At 47.3% G+C, this 24870-nt stretch overlaps 1 protein-coding gene across 2 annotated transcripts in view; it reads left to right on the top strand.

The window, feature by feature from the left end:
* The window catches only part of GNAO1 (G protein subunit alpha o1), a 145170-nt gene that overhangs the window by 79107 nt on the left and 41193 nt on the right, over positions 1–24870 (top strand). For both annotated transcript variants that reach the window (XM_064722767.1, XM_064722768.1), the window contains exon 4: positions 18903–19063. In XM_064722767.1, coding sequence (XP_064578837.1) covers positions 18903–19063 — 161 coding nt within the window. The remainder of the gene's footprint in view (positions 1–18902; positions 19064–24870) is intronic.

Below are 24870 nucleotides of genomic sequence, written 5' to 3'. Positions count from 1 at the left end.
GAGTAAAGTGAGAATTCCCACTAGACTGATCAGCAGAGAGACCAAAATTAAATTGTATTTTTAATAGCTTCATCCTGTTGCAATGCATGAGGAGTATCTGACTGTGAAAGCCCGTTGCCAGAAAACAAAATTCTGAACCCTGAACTCAGCAGAACTTTCAGCAGAATTCTGAAAGACATCTTTCACTCATCGTAAAAACCAGTTCATGCTGTTCAAGCACCAGAGCGGGGCCAGACCAGCAGTGTCAGAGGTGCCTTTCCAGCCAACAGCACTGGGAGTGAGCACTTCATATGAATTATCCATGCAGCTGAACCTAAGTAAAAACAAGATGGGGTCCTAACCTTTGCTGCTAGAAAGGGCTGAGGAGCAAAACAACAAGAAAATAACTACTTCTTATTTGGAGCTGGATCAACAGCAAAATGATATGGCTTTGTCATGCCATGGTAACCCGAGACCTGGGCTCTCCAGGCATCAGTCTTAGATGCCTTGCACCAGAACCAGGAGAACAATGGCCATGATGGACATCTCTGAAATGCTGCTGGGGGTTCTTGTTTGTGAGGCACATGCTCCCAAAGGACACTTTTGCAGGGTAGAAAGGCTTTTATCCCTTACAACTACCTATGAAATACACCCAGCTGTTATGGGCAGTTAAACATGTGCCCTCCAAAAGACTGGACTGGCATCTTTCAATACAACTCTTGCAACTTGCAGGTGTAAAAAAGCAAATTCATTTTAAACATTTGCTTGAGGAACAGATGAATCAGTAAAAAGTAAAGAACAGCGATGTAGATATCTACAGTTGCATCATCAATTAAATGACTGAAATCTGCTTAGAAACTCTGAGGTCTGCCAGCTGCTGGTTTACAAACTTAGGAAGGTGGAGTGCCTGAACAAGGTCTCTGTTTGGACCTTGTGCCTTCTCCACATTCTTGCAGTACCCAGAACTGTGTTTCTTAACAGGTCTGAAGGTGAGGATTTGGGTGGGTTTGTGTACTGATGACACAAAACTGTTCAAAGAAAGTAGGGAATTTACTGAAGAGGGTGGAAATGTTTGAATTCAGTAGGAGACGTTAACGTCAGGGGAACACATGTCCTTCCACAACCATGAAGCTTTTCCCATCTGCACTGTGGCACTCAGTGTCAGGGTACAGGGGCTCTCACTCCCCCAGTTTTCCCCACCTCCATGATATCTCTCCATCTTTCAGCATGACAATGAGTAAGGAAAAGCACAGAAATGCCTTTTAACCTTCAGTCTCCATCAAATCAGAATTTCCTGATGATGCATAATGCATAAGCACTTAGTGTGTTCCTTGTGAGGAGGGGTTAATGAGTGAAATGAATTGTGTTGTGCCAAGGCCTAATTCCTTTGGAAAGCTCTTCTCCCCTTCCAGAGCCTCTGGATTTATCTTTCTTAAATAAACACACTTCAGAAATCTTTTGGAGTGTAAATAAGTCAGGGCAGCAGCAAGAAAGCAATTGCCAGTGAATAATTTGTAGAGCTGCTTGCAGCTGGCCCATACTCCTGGGGCCAGACCTGCTGGTTGGCAATGCCCTGCTTATACCTTGATGATCTTGGTACATAAGCTCCCTCATTTAAAGAGGTTTCCATGATCCCCACTCATTCTTTCCTCCACCCTCCCTCCCTTTTTGAGCTGTAATCGCCAAGACACCGTTGACTGCAAGCACTTCAAACAATAACCTTCTGAATGATTTAGCAATGCAGCTCCTTCAATAACAGGTTCCTCTTGGATGAAATACATTCATATTTATGTAGGACAGAGGTTTTGGAATGCTATTAAATTTACATGGTGAGCTGGCAGAACAGCTATCTTCATCTGATACGAAGAATGGAAAAACAGCCTCTTCACAGCAGCAGGGAAATATTTACGAGCACACAAAATTCCTGCAGTGGGCATTACCCCAGCTGGGGAATGAGGACCATTCACATTAAAATGGAAAAGCTTGTGAGGCTATGAGTCCATCAGGCTGGTAGGAGCAGTAGGATGGGAAGTTTGGTGGGGTGTTACTTGTTTGACAAGGCCCTAATGGTGGAGCAGGCTTTGTACAGCTTCTCATAGAAATTAAGAAGAGAAAGAAAACTTGCTGGAGTGCAGTGAAAGCAGGTAAGATACCACATCACACAAACTCTGGTTTGGTTTTGGATAGGCAGTGAAGGTAGCATTGCCAAAGGTGAGGAGACAGCACTCCCATGGAGCAAGCAAAACTTTTTCCAGGGCACAGATGTCAGACAGAGAAGGGCACCAGCACCTGACACTGCAGCTCAGAAGGATGTTCCCTGCAAAACACCATTCCTTAGGAGTTTGTTATCCCTAATTTAGCAACATGCAGAGCTCACAGGTGAGTGTTGAAGGCAAGACTCACCATACCCACAACAATAAACAGAAACTGGGTTGACAAAATATTGCCTGCTGTAGACCATGACCCCTTCAGCTAAGCCTCTAGAGAAAGCCACAGGCTCATGTCTTGGGCCCTCAGCAGGCATTAACTGCAGAGAGAGCCACACCATGCCTAGCCCAGCCAGACAGCAGAGGAGGTTCCCCTGGAGCCAAAGAATGAGGCAGAACACAGATGAGATCTGCAGTGTGAAGATCATGGGTTGTGATGGAAGGGAGTGTGGGCCCACGGATGGCGTGTCCCAAAACTTCACCTCCCATGTTGAGGCTGGGAGCAGAGCTGCTGGAAAGCTCCTCTGCCACCTTCACAGCACAGCAGGGCAAGGTCATCAGAGACTCACAGGTGCTGTGGATGAGTGATGTACAGGGTAGCCATGAGACAGGGTTCAGCATGAGCAGTCACAGGTCCATCAGGAGTGGCTTTGCTGGCCCCTCTGTGATGTGGCTCCAGCACCATTGCTGACATTGACCAGCCCTGTGTGTTTTTGCAGTGTCTGGGTTTGGGGAGTGTCTGGGTTTTGCAGTGTCTGGGTTTGGGGAGCACTGTGCTGCTCACCAGCTTGGCCCCATGACACTGCTCCCTGTCTCACGAGTGCTGTGCCAGCAGCATCACCAGCCTGGGATGGTTTGCAATGGCAGTGCTAAGGCTGCCCCCTCCTCCAGCAGCTCTGGCCAAGCCAGGATCAGAGAACCCAAGGATAGATTGCTCAGGCAGGTTTTCCAGTGAGGGAGGAAAGCACCAAGGAAGGATGCAGGGCTGCTGAGCATACTGCATCCTTCTCCACCTCAGAGCTGTCCTGCTTCCCCCTTCAATGTGAGGGACCCCTTGTTGGCAGGGGAGATGTGACCCTGAGCAGCTGAGTGCCCATGACCTTTGAAGGGCCTGTGGCATTTTTTACAAGAGAGGCATTTACAGTGACTCTGTGGCCAACCTCCAAAGTGTGTAGATTACTTTTTGTCTCCTTAAATATTCTTTGTGGTGTCCATCAGCCCTAGAAATGCCAAAAGCACTGGAGCAGCTCCAGCTGAAACAGATAACTTGGTGTTACTCATTTGGCAAAGCAGCATTTTCACCTCCCATCCTAGTGTTGTGCGTAGCAAGCAGGCTGTTCAATAATCTCTACGTTTAACTTCAGCAGAGGCTGCCCCCCAGTCATTGTCACAGTGGTGGCTCTGTGGTAAATAAGCAGTTGCAAGGAAGAAGTAGTATGGAAATGTATGATCCCTTTATAAAACTCACTGGGCTGTAGGTGGCAAATAACTTCAGCGATTCCCAAATGGCCTCAAAGCATAGCGGCTGCAGAGGCAAATTAGTCATTTTATGCTCTAAATACTTAATGCCAGTGCTAAAAATGAAGAGATGGAAGAATGTTGTGGAGAAGCAGATCAGGATGCGGCCAAAAACAAATCCCATCCTCATCTGGCATGGAGCAGCAGCAAAACCAACACAGCAGTGCGGGCTTGGCCCTGCCCAGACAGTTCTGTGAGCATCACTGACCGAGCAGCACTATGGAAGGGAAACCCATACCCTGTTTCAAATATTGATACTGAAAACCAACAGTCTCCTCCCATTTTTTACTGAGAAAATGTTTGAGTTGCAGAGTTCGAAACAGAGGCCAAAAAGATGACTTCAAAGGTGCTGTCCACTGACAGGCCAAGGGACATGAAAGGCGCAGCGTGAGACTTTTCTCCTTGTGTGGGAAATGAGGAGGGGAGAGATAGGAAGCTGGCACTGCAGAACAGAAGTTAAGAAAAAATAAAGCACTAACAAGTACAGGCTGTGGTGTGCCTTGAGAGGGATCAATGCAGCAGCTTTCCAATGCTCCAGGCTAACTGAGGCAGCAGTAATGTGGACCGGGAGCAGCAGAGCCCACAGCTCTCACCCCAGGACGGGCAGAACAGGAGCTGCTCAGAGCCCACCAGGCCAGCTGGTTGGTATTGTATCCACAGGCTTTGAGCTGGGAATGGAGCCTGGTACTTGGGCTCTTTTCCTCGTTTGATTAGCTCCTTTTCCTTTGGCAGCTGAAAAGACACTTGGCAGCACCAGGGCTTCACATCTTGTTGAGTTGAATAGGAGGGAGCAGGGTTTTGGCAGGGACAAAAGAACATACCACTGCTCCATCAATGGCCTCATTACTGAGTGCTGTGGCTCACAAGGAGTGGCAAGGAGAGAAGGAGAGCTTGCTTCTGGTAGGCACACAAGGGTTGGAAATGCATTTCCAGCCTGACCTATTACTCTGAAGATATCAGCTCAAAGGCAGGTTGAAAGCTTGACAGGTTTTATCTGTGGAGGAGATGTAAGCATGTATTGTCTATCCCTGGCTGAGGGTCTGGAAGCCAGCCTCAGTGTGTGTGTCTGTCGAGCCCAAGTCAATGAGCTAAGGCACCTGAAGCAGAAGGGTGGCACAGAAAATGAAGAGGCAGGCAGATTTTTAGGAGTGGGTTAGAGTGCCCTGAGTGCTCAACAGATGCTTGTCACCTGATCATGTTAGGACCAAGGGTAACAGGTGTATTGTCCCCTCCTCAGTCCTCTTGAAAAACCAAAACATGAGACATTTGCCAGCAAATACTCCAAAAAGGTATAATCCAGCCACTCAGCTGGCTGTATTTTAGCTCTTATTCTACAAATTTATTATAGTATAAATCAATACTATTTATTCATTCAGACATAATGACAAGACTGTCCATGCAGATGCCATTAACAACCTGAGCAGATGCATTTTTAAAGACAACTGGGTGAGAATTTTTTACAACCCAATAATAATGTGTCTTGCAAAATCTATTTTCTCTATCATTATGTCCAAGCGATGGGATTTTCAGGAACATTCATTGTTCCCTGTTGCTAACAATTTACAGTCAAGCCCAGTGTGAATCAGGTTAGGTCAATACCAACCACCTTGGAAAATCCCAGCTCCTGTATTAATATTTTGAACTATTTTGACAACCAGTTGTACAGAGAGTACCACACAATTTAAGTCATGGTTAAATGGGGGTGAGTGCCTTGAAAGTTGTCCAAGAGTATTTGCAAGTGAAAACTGAGCGTGATCTGCAGGAATCATTTCATGTAGAAGTGAAGTTCAGCCATGTAGGGACGAGAGTTATGGCAGTGGAAGGTGATCCAGGAACACAGCAAAGGAGTTTAGGACAGAAAATTAGTAAGTGCACAATACTCTCAGTGGGTGCTTGCAAGAAGGATGATTTGGGGACAAGAAGGTAAAATGGCTGTGGTGGTTTTGATGCAAACACCCAAGTCCCATGCTCTCCCCGTTCCTAAATCAAGTCCCTACTGGTCCATCCTTGAGCCCCAGGAGCTCCTTGTTGCCCAATTTTCCCCACTGAATGTCCCCTGGGAAGAGGGGGAGCAGAATGACTGGTCAGACTGTCCCCTGCTCCTCCAGCAGCCTGTGCCCTGCCCTGCAGGTGCCCAGCTGCTCTCCAGGAGCCAGGGAGGGTGACACACCAGCACTGCCCATCGGGACAGTGGTGACAGGCCAGCTCCATTGCCCTGCAGGCAGGCTCCCCATGGCAGCCACCAGCTCTGGGCAGAGCTATAGGGACCAAATTCGTGCCTTGCTTCTCCAGGGCAATTTCGGAGGAATTCCCTGAAGTTAAGCTAAATTTAAAACCATTTCAAGGAGGAGGAGTGAGAAGCAAACCTCATAATCTCAGAACTTGCTCAGACAGAGGCTCTGCTCCGCACAGCAAGATGAATAATAAATAGCAGTCATCCATCCATCCATGTGCATGGATTGGCTCTGCCCACAGCAGACGGTGTGAAAAAAAAGTGTGAGGTGAGCATTTCCCATCAGCTCTCCCTCTGGGAACCTCTTGCCCACATGGTATTGATTGCGAGATGGAACAAAGAAAAAAACATTAATTAAATAAAATGTTTTGAGATCAGGCAAGACATCAATGGCTGAGTCGTTCATCATCCCAAAGAGTCTCTGAGGAAGGGAGAGGGAGAGCTTGAGCCCAAGGCTGACTCCAGCCCAGGACAGAGAGCAGCACTAACAAACCCTAATCCCTGCTGGCCACCCCAGGGAAATGCCCAGGCTCTCTCCTCCCCTCGCTGTGTCAGGAGCCCATTTCAGGCATGCTGGAGCTCCATCGTGCTGCTGAGGAGCAGAGACCCAGCCTGGAGGAGCTCCTGAGCTCATGTTCCCAGGGCATCCGTGCCACCCCCTGGGACACAGAGGAAAAGCTCTGGCAGCTTAGCTGGCATCATGATGCTCAGCTTTCAGCACTCCCCTGGGACACAGGGGAGAGGAGAGACAGGAGCAGTGCATCTGCAGGCCTGGCACGGGGAGCCTCCCCCTCCCTGTCTGATACCAATCCCATAAATGATCCCGGGGGCATTTGACTGCAGCAGGCACTTACATAAGGGCAGCTTGCACATCAGAGCACCACGGTGGAGCCCCAGACCTGCCTGCCCTCATCAGGGGAGGGTGGTGTCAGACAGGGGGCCATGGCTGTCATGGGTGGGACGTGGGGGGCACAGGGGTCTATGCTTTCCCCATGCCTGATGCTCCAAATCTGCTGTCAGGGCAGCTGGCTCACAAGGCTGTGACAGCAAAGCCATCCTCGCAGCCATAGTGAAAGGACTGACTACAGCTCGGACTGCACACAGATATTAACACACTGCTCATCTCTGGAAACCTTGGGAAATGGGTGAAAACATGTTTCTTTCCTGGAAGAGCTGAAGGGATGCTCTGGTGCTCTGGCACCTCCCGCCTGCTCACTGCCCTGGGCTGTGGAGGGAGGAGGCAGCTCTGGCAGTGGGAAACTGGGGTGACCAAAATCAATGGTGAGCTGTAGCCCTGGCCGGGGAGCTCCTGGGACCGGGGAAGTCTCTGCCTTGGACAATAGATTATTTTTAACTAGCTCCAATCTTCAAACACTGCAGCTTAAAAAAGGAGGGAAAGAAAAGAATAGCTGATTTGTGCAAGCTCCCCTGCTCCCATTAAGTCTGTGGAAGTGGTGCTCTGCATTTCAATGGGGGCAGGACCGAGCTTCTCATGAGATAAATTGCACCCTGTCCCTTTGCATGCTCTGTGCAGCTACTCCTGGCTTGTTTAGCTTCGCTCTTTCCTGGCCCCCCCTACGAACACCCCTCCCTCTCTGAAACGCTCCCCAGCAGATTTTTTTGTTGTTGTTGTCATTTAGCTATTCATTTTCCATAGGCTGCCTTCATTCCCGTGGCCTTTTGCAGCTAGGAGACAAGATGTTGCCTTGGAAACAAAGCCCCTTAGATGTTTGGAGTCTCTGGGATTGCTCTGTCTGCTCCCGAGTACTTTTGGGTTATTTTTATTAACCACACAAAGATGCAGCAGGCTTGTAGCCAAGGCAGAAAGTAGCCCTGGGAGGTGGAGGGAAGGCAAGAGCCTTGCTGGCATCATTCACTCCTCTGGGGATGTTTTTTTGCGATGCACCATGGGCTGAATGCCTGCAAGAGAAATGGCATCTCCAGAGAGTGCTGCACAGGCAGGGCTGGGATGGCTGCAGGCAGGCAGAGCTGCAGTACTGCTGGGGAGGGGGGCTTGCCAGGAGAGAAAAAGCCAAAGCAACCAGGAGGGGAAAATAGAGAGCAGTTAGGAATTGCAGAATTTGGATTTATTGGGGCTTCTCACTTTCCAGCTAACTGGCTGTGCCATGGAGGGACCCACTGTGCACTCTGCTGCTGAGATGGACATGGTGACTACAGGCCTGGGCTGCTTATTTTAGAACAAATCAAATTTCTAGACCCATTAGGCAGCTGTGAAAAGCTCCAAGTTTTTATTGTCAGTTCTGCTCTGTGCCGCTGGGAGTCCAGGGCAGCACAACCAGACCCTAAACCTGAGCTTTGCTCCCAGCTGGATGGCTGGAGGATACTGGTTACTTCTGCCCCAAATCTGTCTGTGGGAGAAGTCTGACCCATTCTGCAAAGGGGCTCTGGGAGGCAGTCAGTGACTGTTATCACATCCCATTATCCGCTGGCATCACTGCATGACACTGCCAAATCCCAGTCCCTCCATGGAGGACATTTTGGAGCAGGCTTTTTCTCCTTTTTCTGCAAAGATGTAAAAAAAAGGAGACAAAACAAAAACAGATTAAAAGAAGCTCCCTAATCCCTGGATGGTAGTCGAAATATTTCCAATCTAGTCAAAGTATTCCAGAAAAAAGTGAATATATACAATTTACCAAGAAATACCCTGTACAGTGTTCAGCTCGTGCCTTGCTGCTCATGCCAGCACAGTCCTGTACAGGCACCAGGGAGGGTTTCTGCAGCAGCTGCAGGACTTGCAGCCCCAGGGGGTTGGCACAAAGACAGAGGGAGCACAGAGGGAAGGAAGGAAGGAATGCACTGAAATGTGAGAGGCAGAGGGTGAGGAGTGGCAGTGCCACCCTCCAGAGATGAACACCAACAGCTCACAGTGACAGAGAGCTCGACCATGGTGCTGAGAGGGTGCAGCCATTTCCATGCTCGGCTACAGGCTCTGGGGCCATCCCCACTGTTCTGTGGGGTTCAGGCGACCTGTAATGGCAGCAAAGGGTTTTAGGGGGGGATCCACCCTCTATCCTCTATTTGTATCACACAGGCTTACACACAACAGAGCAATGCCATTGTTTTGTGGCATTTTCCACCATAGCTGTGCTTCATAGATGCCCAGGCCAGTAAGATGCTCTCAGATTTTCTTATCCCTTCTGGTGCATCCTCACCAGAGCAAGGAAGCCTGCCTCACCCTCACAAGTGTCATAAATGCTGGGTGCTTTTTTCCCATTGTTGCTGATTTTTCTTGTCGTTACTACATGATGCCATGGTTACAGAGATGTAGGACTAATCCAGTGACAGCAGTTTATGAGCTTTTTTTGGTTTTGATATTTTTTGATGCTATATTTGTGCCAGAAGAATAAATAATAAATATACACAACAGCATCAAAGATTTCTTCCAGCCCCCCAGCCTATTTCTGCCTACCCTTGTTAAGCTGTTAGAAAGGTAGTTCTCTGCCAGCCACTTGTCTTATGAACTATCTTGTCATCTAACGATGCACCTGAGGTCCCATTTATCCATTTTCTCTGAAAAGAGAAGTTAATAAAAATAAAGTTCCTCTTAATATCCCTGAGAACAGCTTCTCCTGGAACAGCAGCGCTCACACTCAACCCAACAAGTTCCTTCCCCTCTGTCTTCCTTCCTTTTCCCTCTTCTTCCTCTCCCACCCTCCCCCTATCAAAGGGTTGGGAAATTTCTTGATGCTCTTGTAAGGAAAATATAGGATGTTTTTTCTCTGCAGCAACCTGAAACAATGTGTAAGCAAATCTGTGAGTGTGTGACGTGCCTCAGCTCCGGTAAGGAGGAACTTGCTGGAGGTTACTCTCTGTAATCCCTGCTGATCAAAGGAAGAACTCCTCCAAGCCTGTTACAAGCACCCAAGTCTTTATTTTGCTGGAAATACAGCAGCACTGGGAAGATTTAACTAAAAATCTGTCTTTCATCTGCTCTGAACTCTGTGGCTCCTTTTAAACAGCTGCAGACTCCTTGACCAGTCACTGCTCAACCTCAGCCCCATCAGAGGCAGCTCCCACTCACAGCAGAACCTCAGCCAAAGGCTCCTCTATCCGCACCTCTGCTCCTCCCTGTAGAGAAGGGTTCACAGTCACCTGGAAATTAAGAGGGAGAGAAGCTAAACAAGGATTTTGTAGTAGTAAGAAGTCATAGGCAGAATTTTGCTAACCAGTCACTCGGTGAATGGCATCTTGTTTCATATTGTTTCTATTCCCTTCACAATGTTAATATCATAGAATCTTAGAATGGTTTAGGTTGGAAGAGACCTTGAAGATCATCTTATTCCAACCTCCCTGCCATGGGCAGGGACACCTCCCACTCGATCATGTTGCCTAAAGTCCCAGCCAACCTGCCTTGAACACTTTCAGGGACGGGGCATCCACGGCTTCTCTGGGCAATCTGTACCTCATCAGCCTCACAGGGAAGAATTTATTCTAATTTCTAATCTAAACCTGCCATGTGTCTGTGTGAAGTCTTTCCCCCTTGTCTGGGTTGCCCTGCATCTCCATCACTGGTTCTGTTGCAGCCAGAGACCAAAAAGCCAGAAGTTACCACACCAGCTTGGGTATTTGCTTTGGGAACTGCTGCAAACCCCTTCATTGCCAGGAAAACTCAGCAGTGAGCATCTTGTGGGGCATTTGGTGAAAGAGCATGGAACCAAAAACCAGAAAATTTGAGGTGGTGACAGCTGAAATTAGAACAGAAAATAAGCTGAGAATGAAGGAGTCCTGATGAGAAAGTTCTTGTTCTACTTATTAATAGAACTGGACAGAAATGCTTGATGGAATGGCTAAAAATAGTCTGAAATAAACCAAAATAATTTGTAAAATCTGGTCAAAATCTACAAATCCAGTTAAAATATATGACTCCAGTAAAATTCTACATGTAGTCATGGACAAGAGGAAATTATGTGAGAAATTTTCAAGAGGATTTTGCATTCATGAAAGGACAAAGTAATTTGTTTTAATTTTCCCAACTTTCATTCAACCCCAAAATTTTTGTTTTAAATTTGACATACTTCTAAAAAGTAATACTGAGCACCTAAATAACTCAAAATATTTTGATAGGACTTAAGGCAAGTGCTTTGCCTGGATGTGAAATTAAATTTTTCAGAGGATTTTGGGTTCGCAGGAGAATCCACGTTTCATCCAAGCTGATTTTTAACACCACCTAATTTTTCAGTTCTGCTGCCAAGTGGAAGAATCAGTATTCTTTGGCTGCTGTGATGACTAATGTCACATCAGCAATGCAAGAAATAATTTGAGACCCCCCCCCACATCAGGCACAAAGCTTGAGTATGCACAGCAAATCTACTGACTGCTCTGTCAGTGGAGGGCAGTACAAAATCCCTACCCAGATATGCCAGTTGTGGGTTGCAGAAGAAATTATGGGTTTATGAGAAGAAAAGAGGCAACAGGGAGATGGAATTTAACAGGATTGGGGTGAAGGGAGGGATTTTCCCTCTCCCTGTTTTCCTTTAGGTGTATATCTTCAACAGAGATCACCAAGTAAAAAAGGACCATAAAACGAAACAGGGCTCTTTCTGGTTGAAACATCATCTCTTTCTTCAGGGACAGATGAATGTAACCCACAGGCTTAGTCCCTCATCACAGAGGCACTGGTAAATCTGTGAGATTAATTGTAGAGTGGAGATTAGCACCCACTGCTCAGCATCAAGCTCTGAGCATTAAACTAATTACCAGGTTCCAGCACTGCACAACTTCCCAGCAGGAAGGCACTGCCCTATAAACCATCATACACAAGTGGCATTTAGCCAGAGATGTTAAAAAAAATCTTTCTCCCAGGAATGCACTCACCACAGGAGCTGGTTTCCCTTTCTGCTCCAAAGACAAAGCCTGTTTTCCCCCTTTGTGATGGGAAAGCTTGGGATGAAGCTGTGTCTCCTCTGCCCTGCTGCTTTTAACAGAGTCACCCAGAGAGATGTTGGTGGGGAAAACCTTAGGGACATTTCAGGAGTGGAAGAGGTACAGCCTAAACCCATCAGGAATTCCCAAACCCAGAGTGGGTTCCCAGAGAATCACCACCACTCCCACTCTGTTCAGCCTCAGCCATCCGCATTGCAATGAATGGAAAATATCCAATTTATTTTACAAATGCCAGGAGCCAGTGCAGCTCCCCCACCTGTGCTCCCACTGTGGCATCTCAGGCATTTCCCTGCCGTTTACTGCAGCACAAATACTCCAGAGCTGTTACATTTTATGGACTTCTACCCAGCAGAGGATATTAGGGAGAGGAGAAGGGCAGTAAGCTGCAAGGATTTTGCTCTCTCATCTTTCCATGTTTCCAGCCTGCTCCTCAGCACTGCGGCAGAGCTGTTCCCTGCAGAGCATGAAGCCATGCGGCTAATGTCCCCCATCTGTGACTCTCTGTCTCATCCCCTCCCTGGTGGGCAGTGCTGTCTGTGCCTGCATGGCCTCAAAGTCCTCAGTGAGGGAAGACATTTAGGCTTTCAGGTCCTGTACCCAGACCCTCTGCTCAGTGCTTGTAGGGCAGAGGGGCCATTGAAGCATCCTGTTCTTGGAGCGATGCTGGGGGAGCCTGCAGTGGCTCTGGACTCTTGGGGATGCCCTCTTCTTGAAATAGAGGGGACTGGGATGGACAGAGTGCTGTTTTCCTTCCTGCCTTTGCAGCTAGTGGGTCAGGACCTATTTTCAGACCATCTAACACATGCTTTCTGCCTTCCCCATTCTTGCTTGGAAAAATCAGGTCAGCTACCCACCGCGTTTGTCTCGCCCAGCTCTGGAGCTACTCTGAGCTCCTCATGAAGAGGGGAGGACCCTGCATTTCCTAGAAAAAAACAAACTCAGGAAATAACTTGTCCTAGCAGGTTGAGTTCTGTGTTGTTGGGTTGTGGGTTTTTCCCCCAGTAGTGAATGAACCACTATTTTCTACAGCATGTGGAGTTATAGGAATTCTTACTATGGTGGTGGGCAGCTGGCAGCCCAAGAGCTGAGTCTAGTCCATGCCTTATCCAGTCTCTGCATTGCCAGACAGTCATCAGTCCAAGCAAACCAGGAATATTATTTTATATGTGTTGAAGAGGGTTATACCCACATAAGGGCTGCCAAATTTTATTTGGTCAACTGCAGTATCATCCAGAATGGGAATGAAGGTAGTACTGAACACAAAGCAGTTGGCCTGCTGTAAGAATTATCATGATCTGCAATATCAGTCCTGCTCAATATCTGCCCAAACAGGAAGCAGCAGACAGAAAAAAAAACAGCTATAACAAGGTTTCAGGCTAGAGCTCCTAGACCACTTCCCAGACACACAGAGCTGTTTGGCCAAGACAGTCAGAGGTGGTGGTGCCATCTTGGCTCCAGGAGGATGTGAAAACCAGGGCTGTGCTAACTGCCAGCACAAGCTCATGAGAAGATCTGGATGTCACTGTGGCTGCCTGGTTGTGTTTTCTGTACACAAGTCTGTCTGCTCCCAGACAGACAGCAGCCTTTTGGCATTGTATCCAAATCAGCCAACTTTTTAGTGAGAGGTTTGCACGAGGGTGGATGGCTACTGTGACTCTGTGGAGAGCCAGCCATCTCTAACTTAACGTTTTAGGCTTAGCTTTGCTGTGTGATGCAGACTGCTAGAGAGCACTATGCTGAGCTTTTGGGTAAACCCCTTTCTCAGACCACTGGGGTCTCTGTCCAGAGTTTTGCATTTCCACCTCCAGCTAACGAGAGTGAAGAGGGGAAGTTTGGGTGCCCACCTCACGGTAATCTCCAAAGGGATGGATATTAATGAGCCACTGGATAGATTTTTACCTGCTCAGTGCCTTCCAGGATCTCTCAGCAAGCCAAATGCCAAGCCGAGGTGGGAGGCCTCAATTAAATGTTCTGAGGGTGGATGGAAGGGTGCAGGAGGAAAGCTGTCTCTCCCACGATGCACAGCAGCTGCTTAATGCCAGACAGACTTCCACAGATTGAGAGGTCAGCTCTGAAACACAGATGTGTGAGAAAGAGAGGGAGAGTGAGGGGGAGAGTCATACATGTAGCTATTTATTCAGTGTCTACAAAAATTTCTATGGACTTGGAGCTGGGCCCTGGATGTTTCTGGAAAAGACATATTCACCAGCCATGCTTTGTTTCCAGGATTTAATCAGGCTGAAACTCTGTGAAAATCACTGGCTTTTGCTGCAATGCAACCACTCTTTGGTTGGAAGTGGGATCCGTATTTCTGAGACAGTCTGTAAGGAGAAGGGGGAGGTTTTCAGTTTATGAGACGTTCTGCCATGAAGTTACAGGACATCATTTCTCACTGGAGAAGCAGAGGCACACACTGCTGTGCCCTGAGGTCAGGATCTGATCCCCCACAAGGGTTCCCTTCCAAGGATGTCCTTTTTGGATGCTGGATGGTCTCTAGACATCAGTTTGATTATCACCAGGTTCATCACTCATGATGGCCACTACTATTTCCACAAGATTTCTTGCTGATGACTGGTACTGTGCTGATTTGCCTCGTACCCCCAGCCACACTGAAGTGCTTACAGTGCTCATCTTTTCCCCCACTGCATGGATTTTCTGAAATGTTCTGAGAAGCAGCTCCTGGTACAACCAGCCACCAAATGAAATTGCCCCAGGGTTAATCTTTGAGACAGGATAAGTGACAAGTATCATTAATCAGAGCAAATAATAGCAAAAAAAAAAGGATATTTACTGGGATTTAGTTCACCAAAAGGAAAGGACAGTACAGTGTGGCCCACCAGCTGATACCTCCATTGGCTGTAACACAGCACAGCTCTGTAAGGTTTAGCAGATTTGTATCACATAGCTTCACACAAGGTTTTGCCTCTCCCTTAAAATTCTCCTTCCAGAAAACTATTCCTTTTGGAAAAAAAATTAAAATAGAAAGTCTCCTAGTGAGTGTCCAGGCAACTTCAAAGGATCAGAGCTAGGATTTGCCCTGGGATAGTCAGAGATGGGTACCTAGGTCCTTCTCCATTCTGACTCTACAGCAGCCAGGGCAGCAGCAGCTTTGCTGGTGTCTTTGTGGGCACCAGTCATGAGTGGTGGTAAGGAACAAGTAATTAGGGGTGGTCTGTATCAGGGTGATGGAAAATAACCTGCTAGCAGAGACAAACACTACTGCCAGTAGTGTCAGACTGCAGGGAGGGGCCCCTGTCCCTTCCAGCCAGGTAGCACATTAATTGGGCTGTGTGGCTGCTGCAAGTCACAAGTTTGTATGCTGAGCACAGGCTGTGAGCTTGGTGACAGTGACATATGGGAGACAATTAAATAGCTGCAGTTGTATCCAGGTTAGGGAGAGAACAGATCCCCTTTTGAACTGCATTTGTGGTGCACAGGTATGCCCACAACCTGGGCTTAGGAATGACACATGCCAACTGCCCACTGTGTTTACAGGCCTCTTGTTCACATCTGCCTGTGGATTTCAGACCCTGCCCTGGCCTTACAGACCCCTCTCCATTCCCCAACCAGAATGGAGGTCTGTTCTTTAGTAAAGCCTTTTTTGGTCTCTTGGCTTGATGTCTAAATGCTGGATGTCTAATTTCACCTTACCAGTCTCTAAGCTCAGCTGTCTCCCCAGGCCATGCCCAGCCAGATTTAATTCTCCTGCTGTAGCTGGATGGAATCAGCATTCAGGACTGACACAAAGTGTCAAACCCCACTCTCCATCCACTCTCCATAATGAGCTGCCCAAAGCTCAGGTGTTAGGGTTTCACCTGCTATGGGAAGTGCAAGCCACTGGGGAGTGGCAGCAGGACGTGTCAGAATGCTGCAGAGACTGGCTGGGATGCTCGTGCTGGGCAAGAACAGCACAAAGGAGACCAGCCTGACCTCTTACCCTCCTCCCAGATGTTTTGTTCCAAGACAGAAGACAGAGCAGCTGGGAATGGCAGAGGCAGCAGTGGTGGAATGAGCCCTGCACCATTTTGTAGCTCCTTCCAGCAATGCCAGGGACCGAGCTTTGCCTATTTTTAGCTCCCGATGTAGCTGAAATACCACCATGGTGTTCATTAACAGCAGCCCTGTCAGGTGGGAACTGCCAGGCAGGGGAATGGGGGGCTGGTTTGCCTGTTTTGTTTTGCTTTATTTAATTGCTGGCTGCAGCACAGAGGCAGAGCGTGGCAGGAGGCTCAGCTCCTCTCACCTCGGGAAAAGCAGGAGCAGCACACCCAGGGGAGGCAGGCAGGGAAAAGTCAATCAGGCAGTATTTAAAAATCTACCTGCTGGGCCCAGGGGGAGTTGGAGATTTTAATGTCATTCCCAGCTTGAGACACAGCCTGGAGAGTGAGAAAAGAAAGGGGTATCTTCTCTTCTTGGATCCTTAATTGCTCGTTAAATCATCTAACAAATGCCTGAACTCCTGGATGGCCCCATGCTCCTTGACAGAGGGACTTCAGCCTTGGCAGGGGGAAGGGGTATTTTTAAAAGTACTCATTGCACCTGCTTTTTCTGGATCTGTAAAACCAGGAGTTCAGTGGTTCACTCTGCAAAATAAAACTAAGTCTGGAATATTGTTGCTACTGTTCAGCAGAAGCAATAAACTTTCCTTTGAGAGCTTCCCCTTTTTCAGCCTGCTGACTCTGTCTGCCCTGCAGGCAGGTGTCCATGCTGTGGGAGCAGAGCCTCTCCTGTCCCCAAAAGGGACCTCCAGTTACTGCAGAGGAGCATGTACCAAAATAATCCCCTGCCCTACGTGCTCAGCCCCACTTCTGTCCCAACAGACTCACAGATAACCACAGCCAGAAATGTCTGTGCCTGGGCATTCCATTGTGCCTTGTCATTGCTGTTCATCTCTGTCTTCTGCTCCAACCCCCCTGTGCTGGGTTTTACTCACAGGGAGCTGCCACAAGTCCAGTAGTTAAAAAGGTGATGCAGCTATTTCCCAGCACAGAAAATATGATGGCTGTGCCATTGCCTCTGATGTTCTGCAAAGAGCAGCCTGCAGTTAAATCCACAAAACTCAGAAGAAGCCCAGACCATGCCCATGACAGCTGGAGAGCTTCAAATGTACTTTGCCATCGCAGACAGATGGACAGACTTATACCTGTAACCCCCTCCAGCAGTCAGGATAACATACAAAGATATTCTCCTACCTGACTGGAAGCATGGATGCTTTTCCTGCATCCCCACACACAAATACTGGGGCCAAGGCAGACCGCAGCCATTAGCAGGTTTTATGTCATTTAGAGTCTGTGAAAAGAGCAGAACTGCTGCTCCAGCAGGGCAGGCAAACCATACAGATGATTTATGAATATTCAGTCAGCTCACAAAGCACTCCAGGGCAGAAAACAAGCTTTTGAAATTAACTGAACTCTTCAAGGTTCTTCGTTTGTCTTGGCTTTGAGGTGTGAGTCACCAATATTTTTTCTCCAAAATGAGCAGAGTCTGTACAGAGGGCTGGGAGGATTCCTGGGCACTAAAATATGAAGTAAAGTGCCCTGTGAGAAAGATTTTATGTTCATAAAGCCTTCAAAGCATAGAGTCCACCCCATTAAGTTTTATGGGACACAATACTGAGACATACAGTACTGAGACTTCTTCAGCCCATAAAGGCTGGATGTTCAGGGCACCTGAGGCTCTTTCATTGAGCACTAAAATCTCCAGCAGCTTCAGTCTCCAGTGCTTTCAGTTTGGTGCCCTGCAATTTTTCCACAGTTTCAGTGTTCAGCAAAGAGGTTACAGAGTTTTGATCCTGACCATGCAGACCCTGCCATACATTCATCATTCCCATCCATACAATAAGGTTATTGTGGTGCTCCTCAGTGATGGCACTTCTGATTGTCCCCAGCAAAGCATGAGCAGAGCCTGCAATCCCCTCTCGAGGTTTGTGTTTCTGGCTTAGATCAAACACCCTGGAAGGCAAAGATTTCCACCTGCATTTGGCCAAGAATGGGTTCAGTCTAGCACACAGGAGACAAGAGAGTAAAACAAGAAATCTTCACAAGTTTGCTGCACACACACAAGGAACAAGAGCTCCTCTTTTCCAATTAATTATAGCAATAATAACTGGGTTTGTTTCAGCTAGTAGAAAATTGAGATTTTCAAAGCAATGAAAGAAAAACTCTGCAGATTAGTGCACATCCCAAGGGTTTCAGGAGTCTGTGGGTGCTGTGGGAGTTTACTTCTTGCAGAGCAAGCAGATGGGGTCATGAATTTGGGTGTCCTTCTTCACAGACAAGTGAGGCATCAGCCACTGTGGACTATTACAGGAAGGCTGAACTCAGCTATTCCAAGGCTGTCTAGACATTCCCATCCTAAATCTGAGACATCTTCCAGACCCAAGTTGTGTCAGAGCACTATCCTCCAGGAAACATTGCTGTCCCAGTGAATCTCATTTTCTCTCACCAAAAAAGATTCTGTCTGAGAATGGCCAGCTGGCCCTGCCCTCACTGCCATGCTCTGTAACCGTGGGAGATTCCTCTCCCTCTGAGTCACACAGCACCACAGCCAGCCAAGGTGGTCTGCATTAACATGAATTAGCTCTCCTAGCAGGGGCTCATAGCAAAAAAACAAGAATTTAGGAAAAGCAATAAACCAGCATCTGGAAAAAATTGTTTCTGGAGTCTTTCTGTTGTTCTTTCTGATACAAAGCCCCCACTTCAGCAAGTTTCCACTTTCAGTTAAAGCAAGGTGTTGTTGCTAACAATTTTAAATATCCTTGTACATGTATGAATTTCTGTCTGTTCCCATGAAATTCCACACGTGCAGTGCAGACTGCTTTGTCTGTTGAATAGAAATACTTGTTGATATGAGGTGGATTGCACAAGCAATCTTTTTCCTTGTGATTTCCTTCCTCCATCCTCCTTTTGCCCTTTCAGCTGGATCACACAGCATGGATGCTAAATCCCATCCTGAGAAACACAGCCTCTTTACTCCTGATGGTTTGGTGAACTGTTCCTGAAATCTCTGGCTGAAGTTCTGCCTGAAGCATCTGCGTGAGCTCTTGTTTCTTTTCTCTGCAGGCTGATGCCAAGATGGTCTGCGATGTCGTAAGTCGGATGGAGGACACAGAGCCCTTCTCCCCAGAGCTGCTGTCAGCTATGATGAGGCTCTGGGCAGACTCTGGGATCCAGGAATGCTTCAACCGGTCCCGGGAATATCAGCTCAACGACTCAGCCCAATAGTGAGTATCCCTTCCATGGCCTTGCATGTTGAGAAGCTGCATTTGATTTGTTAAAGTTTTAACTGAAGTGAATGACCTCATACCAGTGGAACTCAACGTGTCTCTGCTTACAGTCTGGGATGTGTGTTGTGTCACAGGCCGCTGCAAAGCACAAAGGATCAGGCAGGACATTCATGTCCCCTCTTGGCCACCCTGGGGTCAGGTCTGTGACCCCAAGGCCAGGTTCCCAAACAGCTCCCAAGTGTCCAAGGAAGGTTTTTGCAAACATGGATCTAGTGAACATAGGCAGATCAACCTGTGGGCACAGCAGATGGCTCCTTTGTCTGACTGAGAACAGAAGGGTGTGATCACCTGCTTTGTACAGCAGTACAGCTCTTGGGTTTGCTTTTCTTTCCTGTTTGCTTTCCTTTCCCACTGTACTTTCTGTAGTTGCACAGTGTACTGATAGGTCGGCTGGATTACAACCCAGGCTAAGGGACATCTTTACTTTTCCAGGGGTATTGAGTTTCTCTTGTAATACAGTCGTGGCTTCTCTACCATTAGGGACCACATCCAGATGTCATTCAATGGGAATTGTCTGAGTCCATGGCTTTGGCTCATACTGTCATGAGGACAGGACATCCACCCCTAAATGGCTGCTGTGGCTCTGAAGAGATGTTCAGTGTCTCCCCAGTTTCAGTTCAGACCTCTTTGTAATGATAATCGATCCAATATATTTGCTTCCACAGAGGCCAAGAGACCAAAGGTTTTCATCTCATAACTTCAACCACAGCATCTGTTACAGTCAGGCAAAATGCCCCTGGCCCTGGACTGTGTCTTGGGCAAGAGTCAGCCAGAAGTTGTTAAGTGTAAACATAAGGAGCAGGCAGGCAGAGAGCATTCATTTCCCCAGCTCTACCCGTGGACCTTTTGGTAATCAGGGAAACAGGAACTTCCCAATGGTGTCAGGGAATGCTATGTCCATGCTTTTGGCTGTCACAATCTCCCACATCAACAAGTTCAGCAGCTGTTTCCTGCACTTCTGGAGTTGTTATTGTGTTTGGATTGTTTGGCAGCTCTGCTTGGGGTGTTTCTGGATATCCAACACACAGCCCAGGCACTGCTGTGGCTGCTGGTTCTGCTCTGTGTGGTGGGGCTGCTGCTCCCAGCTGCACCAGCTGCTGCCTCCAAGCTGGCAGGGCAGCTGGGGAGAGCAGCTCCTGAGGTGCTGCAGCAGAAGGCAAGTGGTGAAACATCATTTGGCATTGATGGGAAACTGGATGGGAAACCTGCAGATGTGTGGTTGGTGACACAGCATCCCACCCAACCACGATCACACCTCAGAGATGATCCTGGCATTCTGCTGCCTTTTAATCAGTACTAGGTGGATGATGGGTTTAATCTGTATTTCATTGCCTGTAGTAGCAAAATAAGCTTTCTCTTGCCAGCAGCTTTTTCTTTTTTTCTTCTTCTTTTCACAAAATAAGGGTATGATGGCATAAACATACCTTTAGAGATATAAATTATCTAAAATGCCAGTCCTAATTGCGTTACACCTTTGTGAAAAAACCTTCAATTGTTTTAGAGCCAATTACCTTGAGGGAAAGTATTTTGATTTTCCTTCCACGCAAGATAGCAGTTGAAAATAATAAGCAGAGCCCTCCCAATATGACCAGCTGCTGTGCAATTCATCAGCAAGAGCTCTGAAACCACAATCAGTTTCTAGGCATCAGCTGAAGAGGCTCTGTGCTGTAGTATTCACAGCAATTGCAATCTAGGGGTTGCAGCCCAGCCAAATGAATTCTGGTCTCTGAATTTTGTCTCTGACAAAATCTCCTGCATCCAGATGAGGATGGGTGACCCTCTGTGGGCAGTGCTGTGGTGCCTCTCTCTGCTGCACTGTGAGCTGTGCTGTGGCTGGACACCTTTTCTCTCTGGGCCAGGTTGGATGGGGAAGCTGGAAATAACAAATTCCTTCTCATTTTCAGCCCTGCTGGTGCTCAGGAGCCTCTGGTGGTACCAGGACTGAGAGCAAAGATGTTGTCACATGGCAGGGCACCAAAGCACATCCTTCTGCACCTCCAGGCCTTGGTGCCATCACAGGAGATGGTGGTGCAAGTGAGAGCTCAGATGGCATTTGCTCAAACCCAGTGGACTCCCAGTGAAAATAGGCATATATTTTATTTAATTCTTCAGTGCTTTGGGGTTGTTTACTTTTGCATGAGTGGAAGATTTAAGACAGTTTTATATTTTTTTCCCACCCTGGGAAAAGGCTTGTCTTTATTGACACTGATACTCAATTTAAAACACTATCAACTACAAAATGTCTTTTCATTAGGGCTGAGAAAAATAAATTCCAGACAAGAAGTGAATTCTAAGTTCCCCAAAGTCTGAAAAACGGTGACAGGCAGTGAGCTGCACTAGCATTTCATTTCAGGCTTCTCCTGGTGCTAAGCCTTAGGGACTGGCACTTTGCTGGCAGGAGGGAAGTTTCCTGCAGGAGTTGGAGATTGTGCTCCACGGCTGCTCAGCACATGGCACAGAGCCTGGAGGCACCAAGTGACCAGGTCAGGTTGTGGCCAGCACAGGTGAGACCTTCAGGAGTGCTCTGGGCACTTCTCTTCACCCCAGAAACCACCCCCCAAATGCCCTGAATGCTTTCAGAGCCTCCCCTGCTGCTTGGCTATTCCTAAGGAGCCACCACCTGGGCTTCTCTGAGTCAGTGCTGCTGTTGTCTTTAATTGTTCTTCCAGTGCTTTACCTTGGGTTTTTTTAAATGGCTGGAACAACAGGCCTTCTGTTGCAGCCCCTGGGAGACCAAGTCACAGGCTAATCAACAGCCTGCAAGGGTCAGCAGCATGGCTCTTGCCAGTCTGTCATCAATTTGACTGGAAATAAGTTTAATCTTTTGTGTTAGACTAAACAAGAAGTGAGTGTTAGCTCCCTTCTGGAGCCAGATGGGCCAGAGCACATTGCTTTCTAGCCTCTGATACATGCAGACAAGTGTGCATTTCCTGCAAAGCTCTGTTTCTTTGGGGATCTAAAGTCAGCCAGTCCTTAGCAAGGATTTGGTAGCTGCTGCAAAGGAGCAGTAGAAAACAGCACTTTTACAAAGGAGGAACCGGGAAGGTTCTGTAATGGACCTCCTGTGTCTTGGACTGCAAAAAGCAAAACCATAAGGAAGGCAAGACAAGGGAAGAGAGTAAGATGTAGCAATTGGTTTCATCCTTTTTTGTTACTGCATTTTTTTGTAGTTCCCTAAGGCAAATTTACGGGTGGGTTGCGTTCCACATTCCTAATATCTTGATTATGTTTTTATTCCTACTTAGTCTCCTCTTCCTTTCTTGTCTCTATGCCTAGGAGCTAAATCTACCTCTGATCATCAAAGAGTCTGGGCAATGCTGATGTCTTTTTCTTCTCCAGCCAGTTTCTGTCTGTGGAAGCACATCTGTGACCCACATTTTGCTTTCAAAATCAGCAAAACAGAGAGGTTTCCAGCTGGTTTCCTTAATCTCCTACTTTTGTTCAGATTTTAAAATTGTCTTGTGTTTCCTAGCCTCGAGTTCCTAACTAGGCTGGTCAGTGGAGTGCAGCACATAGGGCAAGTCTGATCTTAAGCACCCAGGGATGGGCACTGGCTTTGAGCAGCCTCCAAACTTCAGGGGGGAAATGGAGCAGACAGAGCATCCACACGAGCACTAATTTTCCCTGTGCATCTCCAAACAGGAACAGGCCCTGCAAGATGTGTAGGCAGAGACAGTTTGCAAGTACACAGACACAAAAAAGCCAGAACCTATCTCAAGTTCTTCTCCTCCTGCTTCCAAGTACTTTGAAAGATCATTTGATAATGCCAGGGCTGTGAAACTACCGTGAAAATGTAAAATATTTTAGGCCTGCGTTCAACCCATCCATCTTCACACATATCAGAGGTGTCAGGGCTAGGAAGGGAAGTTTGTTGCCTTTGGCTCCCTCCATCAGGAGCCAAGGAAGAGAGAGATGCCTCTGGAGAGGGATACAGACCTCAGTGCTCAGTGGAGAAAGAGATGCAATTGTGTTTGTTGCTGTAGCACAGCTAACCACAGCACTGACATCCCAAGTCTGTGCCAAATACCCAGCCCAAACTGGACAACACTTTGGTTATTTCATCTTCAAGAATTGGTCTGGCAGTGCCTTACAGAAAAACGGCACCAGACTCAGAATAAAATACTGCAGTGCCTTCCTTCTCACCCCATCTTGTGTGGGACTGCTTTCTGATCTATTTTCTTGCAGAAGAATTGTCTTTTCACGATGCTATCACCTTCCCTACGGATTCTTACTGCATCCCACGTGCCAACACACACTTTGCATCAAAAAAGCAGCTAAGAAAGTAGAGCCAGATGTTGTTGTGATGTGGTGAATGGCTTCCAGATTGAGCCCTGACAAGGCAGCGTTGGAACAGACTGCCCAGAGAGGCTGTAAAATCTCCATCCTTGGAAGTGCTCAACACTGAGCCACCTGAGCTAATTTTCAAACTGAATTTAACTTTGAAGTTGGTCCTGCTTTGAAAAGGGAGACAAGCCAGATGAACTCCAGAGCTCCAACCCACACTGGCACTTCTGAGTTTGCTCTTTTTCCCTTCGCTCTTTCTCTGATAACACTGGGTTTAAAAGAGAGAAAGGGTCTTGGAGTTTTGCTGCAGTTTCCTGTGTCTAGTCAAGCAGGACCATGCAGCTCTATGATAATGTCCACATCCCACAAATTCCATGGTCTAAACATTTACCTTCACCAGCAAGGCAAACATTTAAACCATGGGACTTGTGGGACTTGGTCATTATGCAGGACTGTCAGGACATCATCCATTTTAATGAGCTGCAATTGTTTCTGGCACGCCCAGACTGAAGAAAGAAAAATTATAGGTCATGGTTTTGCATTAATATTCCCATCAGGTGTGTAGATTCCATTTTCCCATCACAGCTTTTGCATTAGAATATGGTTTTCTGCACACCCATCTTACTCGTGCCTGTCACTTGCGCTCCCTTGCATTTAATTGGAGGCAGTAGCAGCATAAATGGAACAGTCCAATTAATTGGGATGACTTGCATTGCACTGTTTATTGAACAATGCACCTTTGTGTCTTGGAGGCCAATAAAGCAGAAAGGAAAAATACATCACAAGTGTAGATGTAGGTACATTTGTCTGAATTTATGGTTTAATTTACCCCAGTAAGTAAATATGCCCACCAGCGCTGAATAATCAAGTTCCCCTACAACAAGAAAAACAAAACAGTCCTTAAAGGCCAGAGCTGGTTGACTGGAATCACCAGCCTTGCTCCATTCCCACAAATGAGATGCAAATCTATTTCCAGGGAGGAGCAGCTCTGCAATGTCTGCAGGTGCTGATTCTGGAGTGGGGCTGTTTCTGTCAGTGCAAGGTGAGGGAGACACAGGCAATCTGAGCCTTAGCCTGTTATAGTCCTGCAGGGCTTGGGCTTGGGAGAGGTCTTAGGTCTCATTATTATCCTCATAAATTAAGGAATTGCTGTTATTATATGGCTTCCCTAGGGCTGAGTGTGAGATGGAGGAAGAGCACAATAGGAAAGACACTGTTTTTTAAATCAGCTGGATGTTTTCCAGCATCTCCCCCTAAGTCTTCATCCATCTGGAACACCCAATTTCACCAAAATTGGGTACAAAGTCTCCAGGGGCTGCCTCTGTCAGCCCAAAGCAGAGTGGAGACCACATCAGATTATCTTGACAGTATGTGTTAAGTCACCTTCCTGTCCCACCAAACGCTGACAGGAAAGCAGGAGGATTGAGCTTCTTTGGCAGGAAACTCCCAGGCAGAGAGGT

Source organism: Zonotrichia leucophrys, chromosome 11 (genome assembly GCF_028769735.1).
Source record: "Zonotrichia leucophrys gambelii isolate GWCS_2022_RI chromosome 11, RI_Zleu_2.0, whole genome shotgun sequence".
Classification (NCBI taxonomy): Eukaryota; Metazoa; Chordata; class Aves; order Passeriformes; family Passerellidae; genus Zonotrichia; species Zonotrichia leucophrys.
The sequence above is the reverse complement of the archived record's forward strand: the minus strand, read 5'-3'. Positions and strand labels throughout refer to the sequence as shown.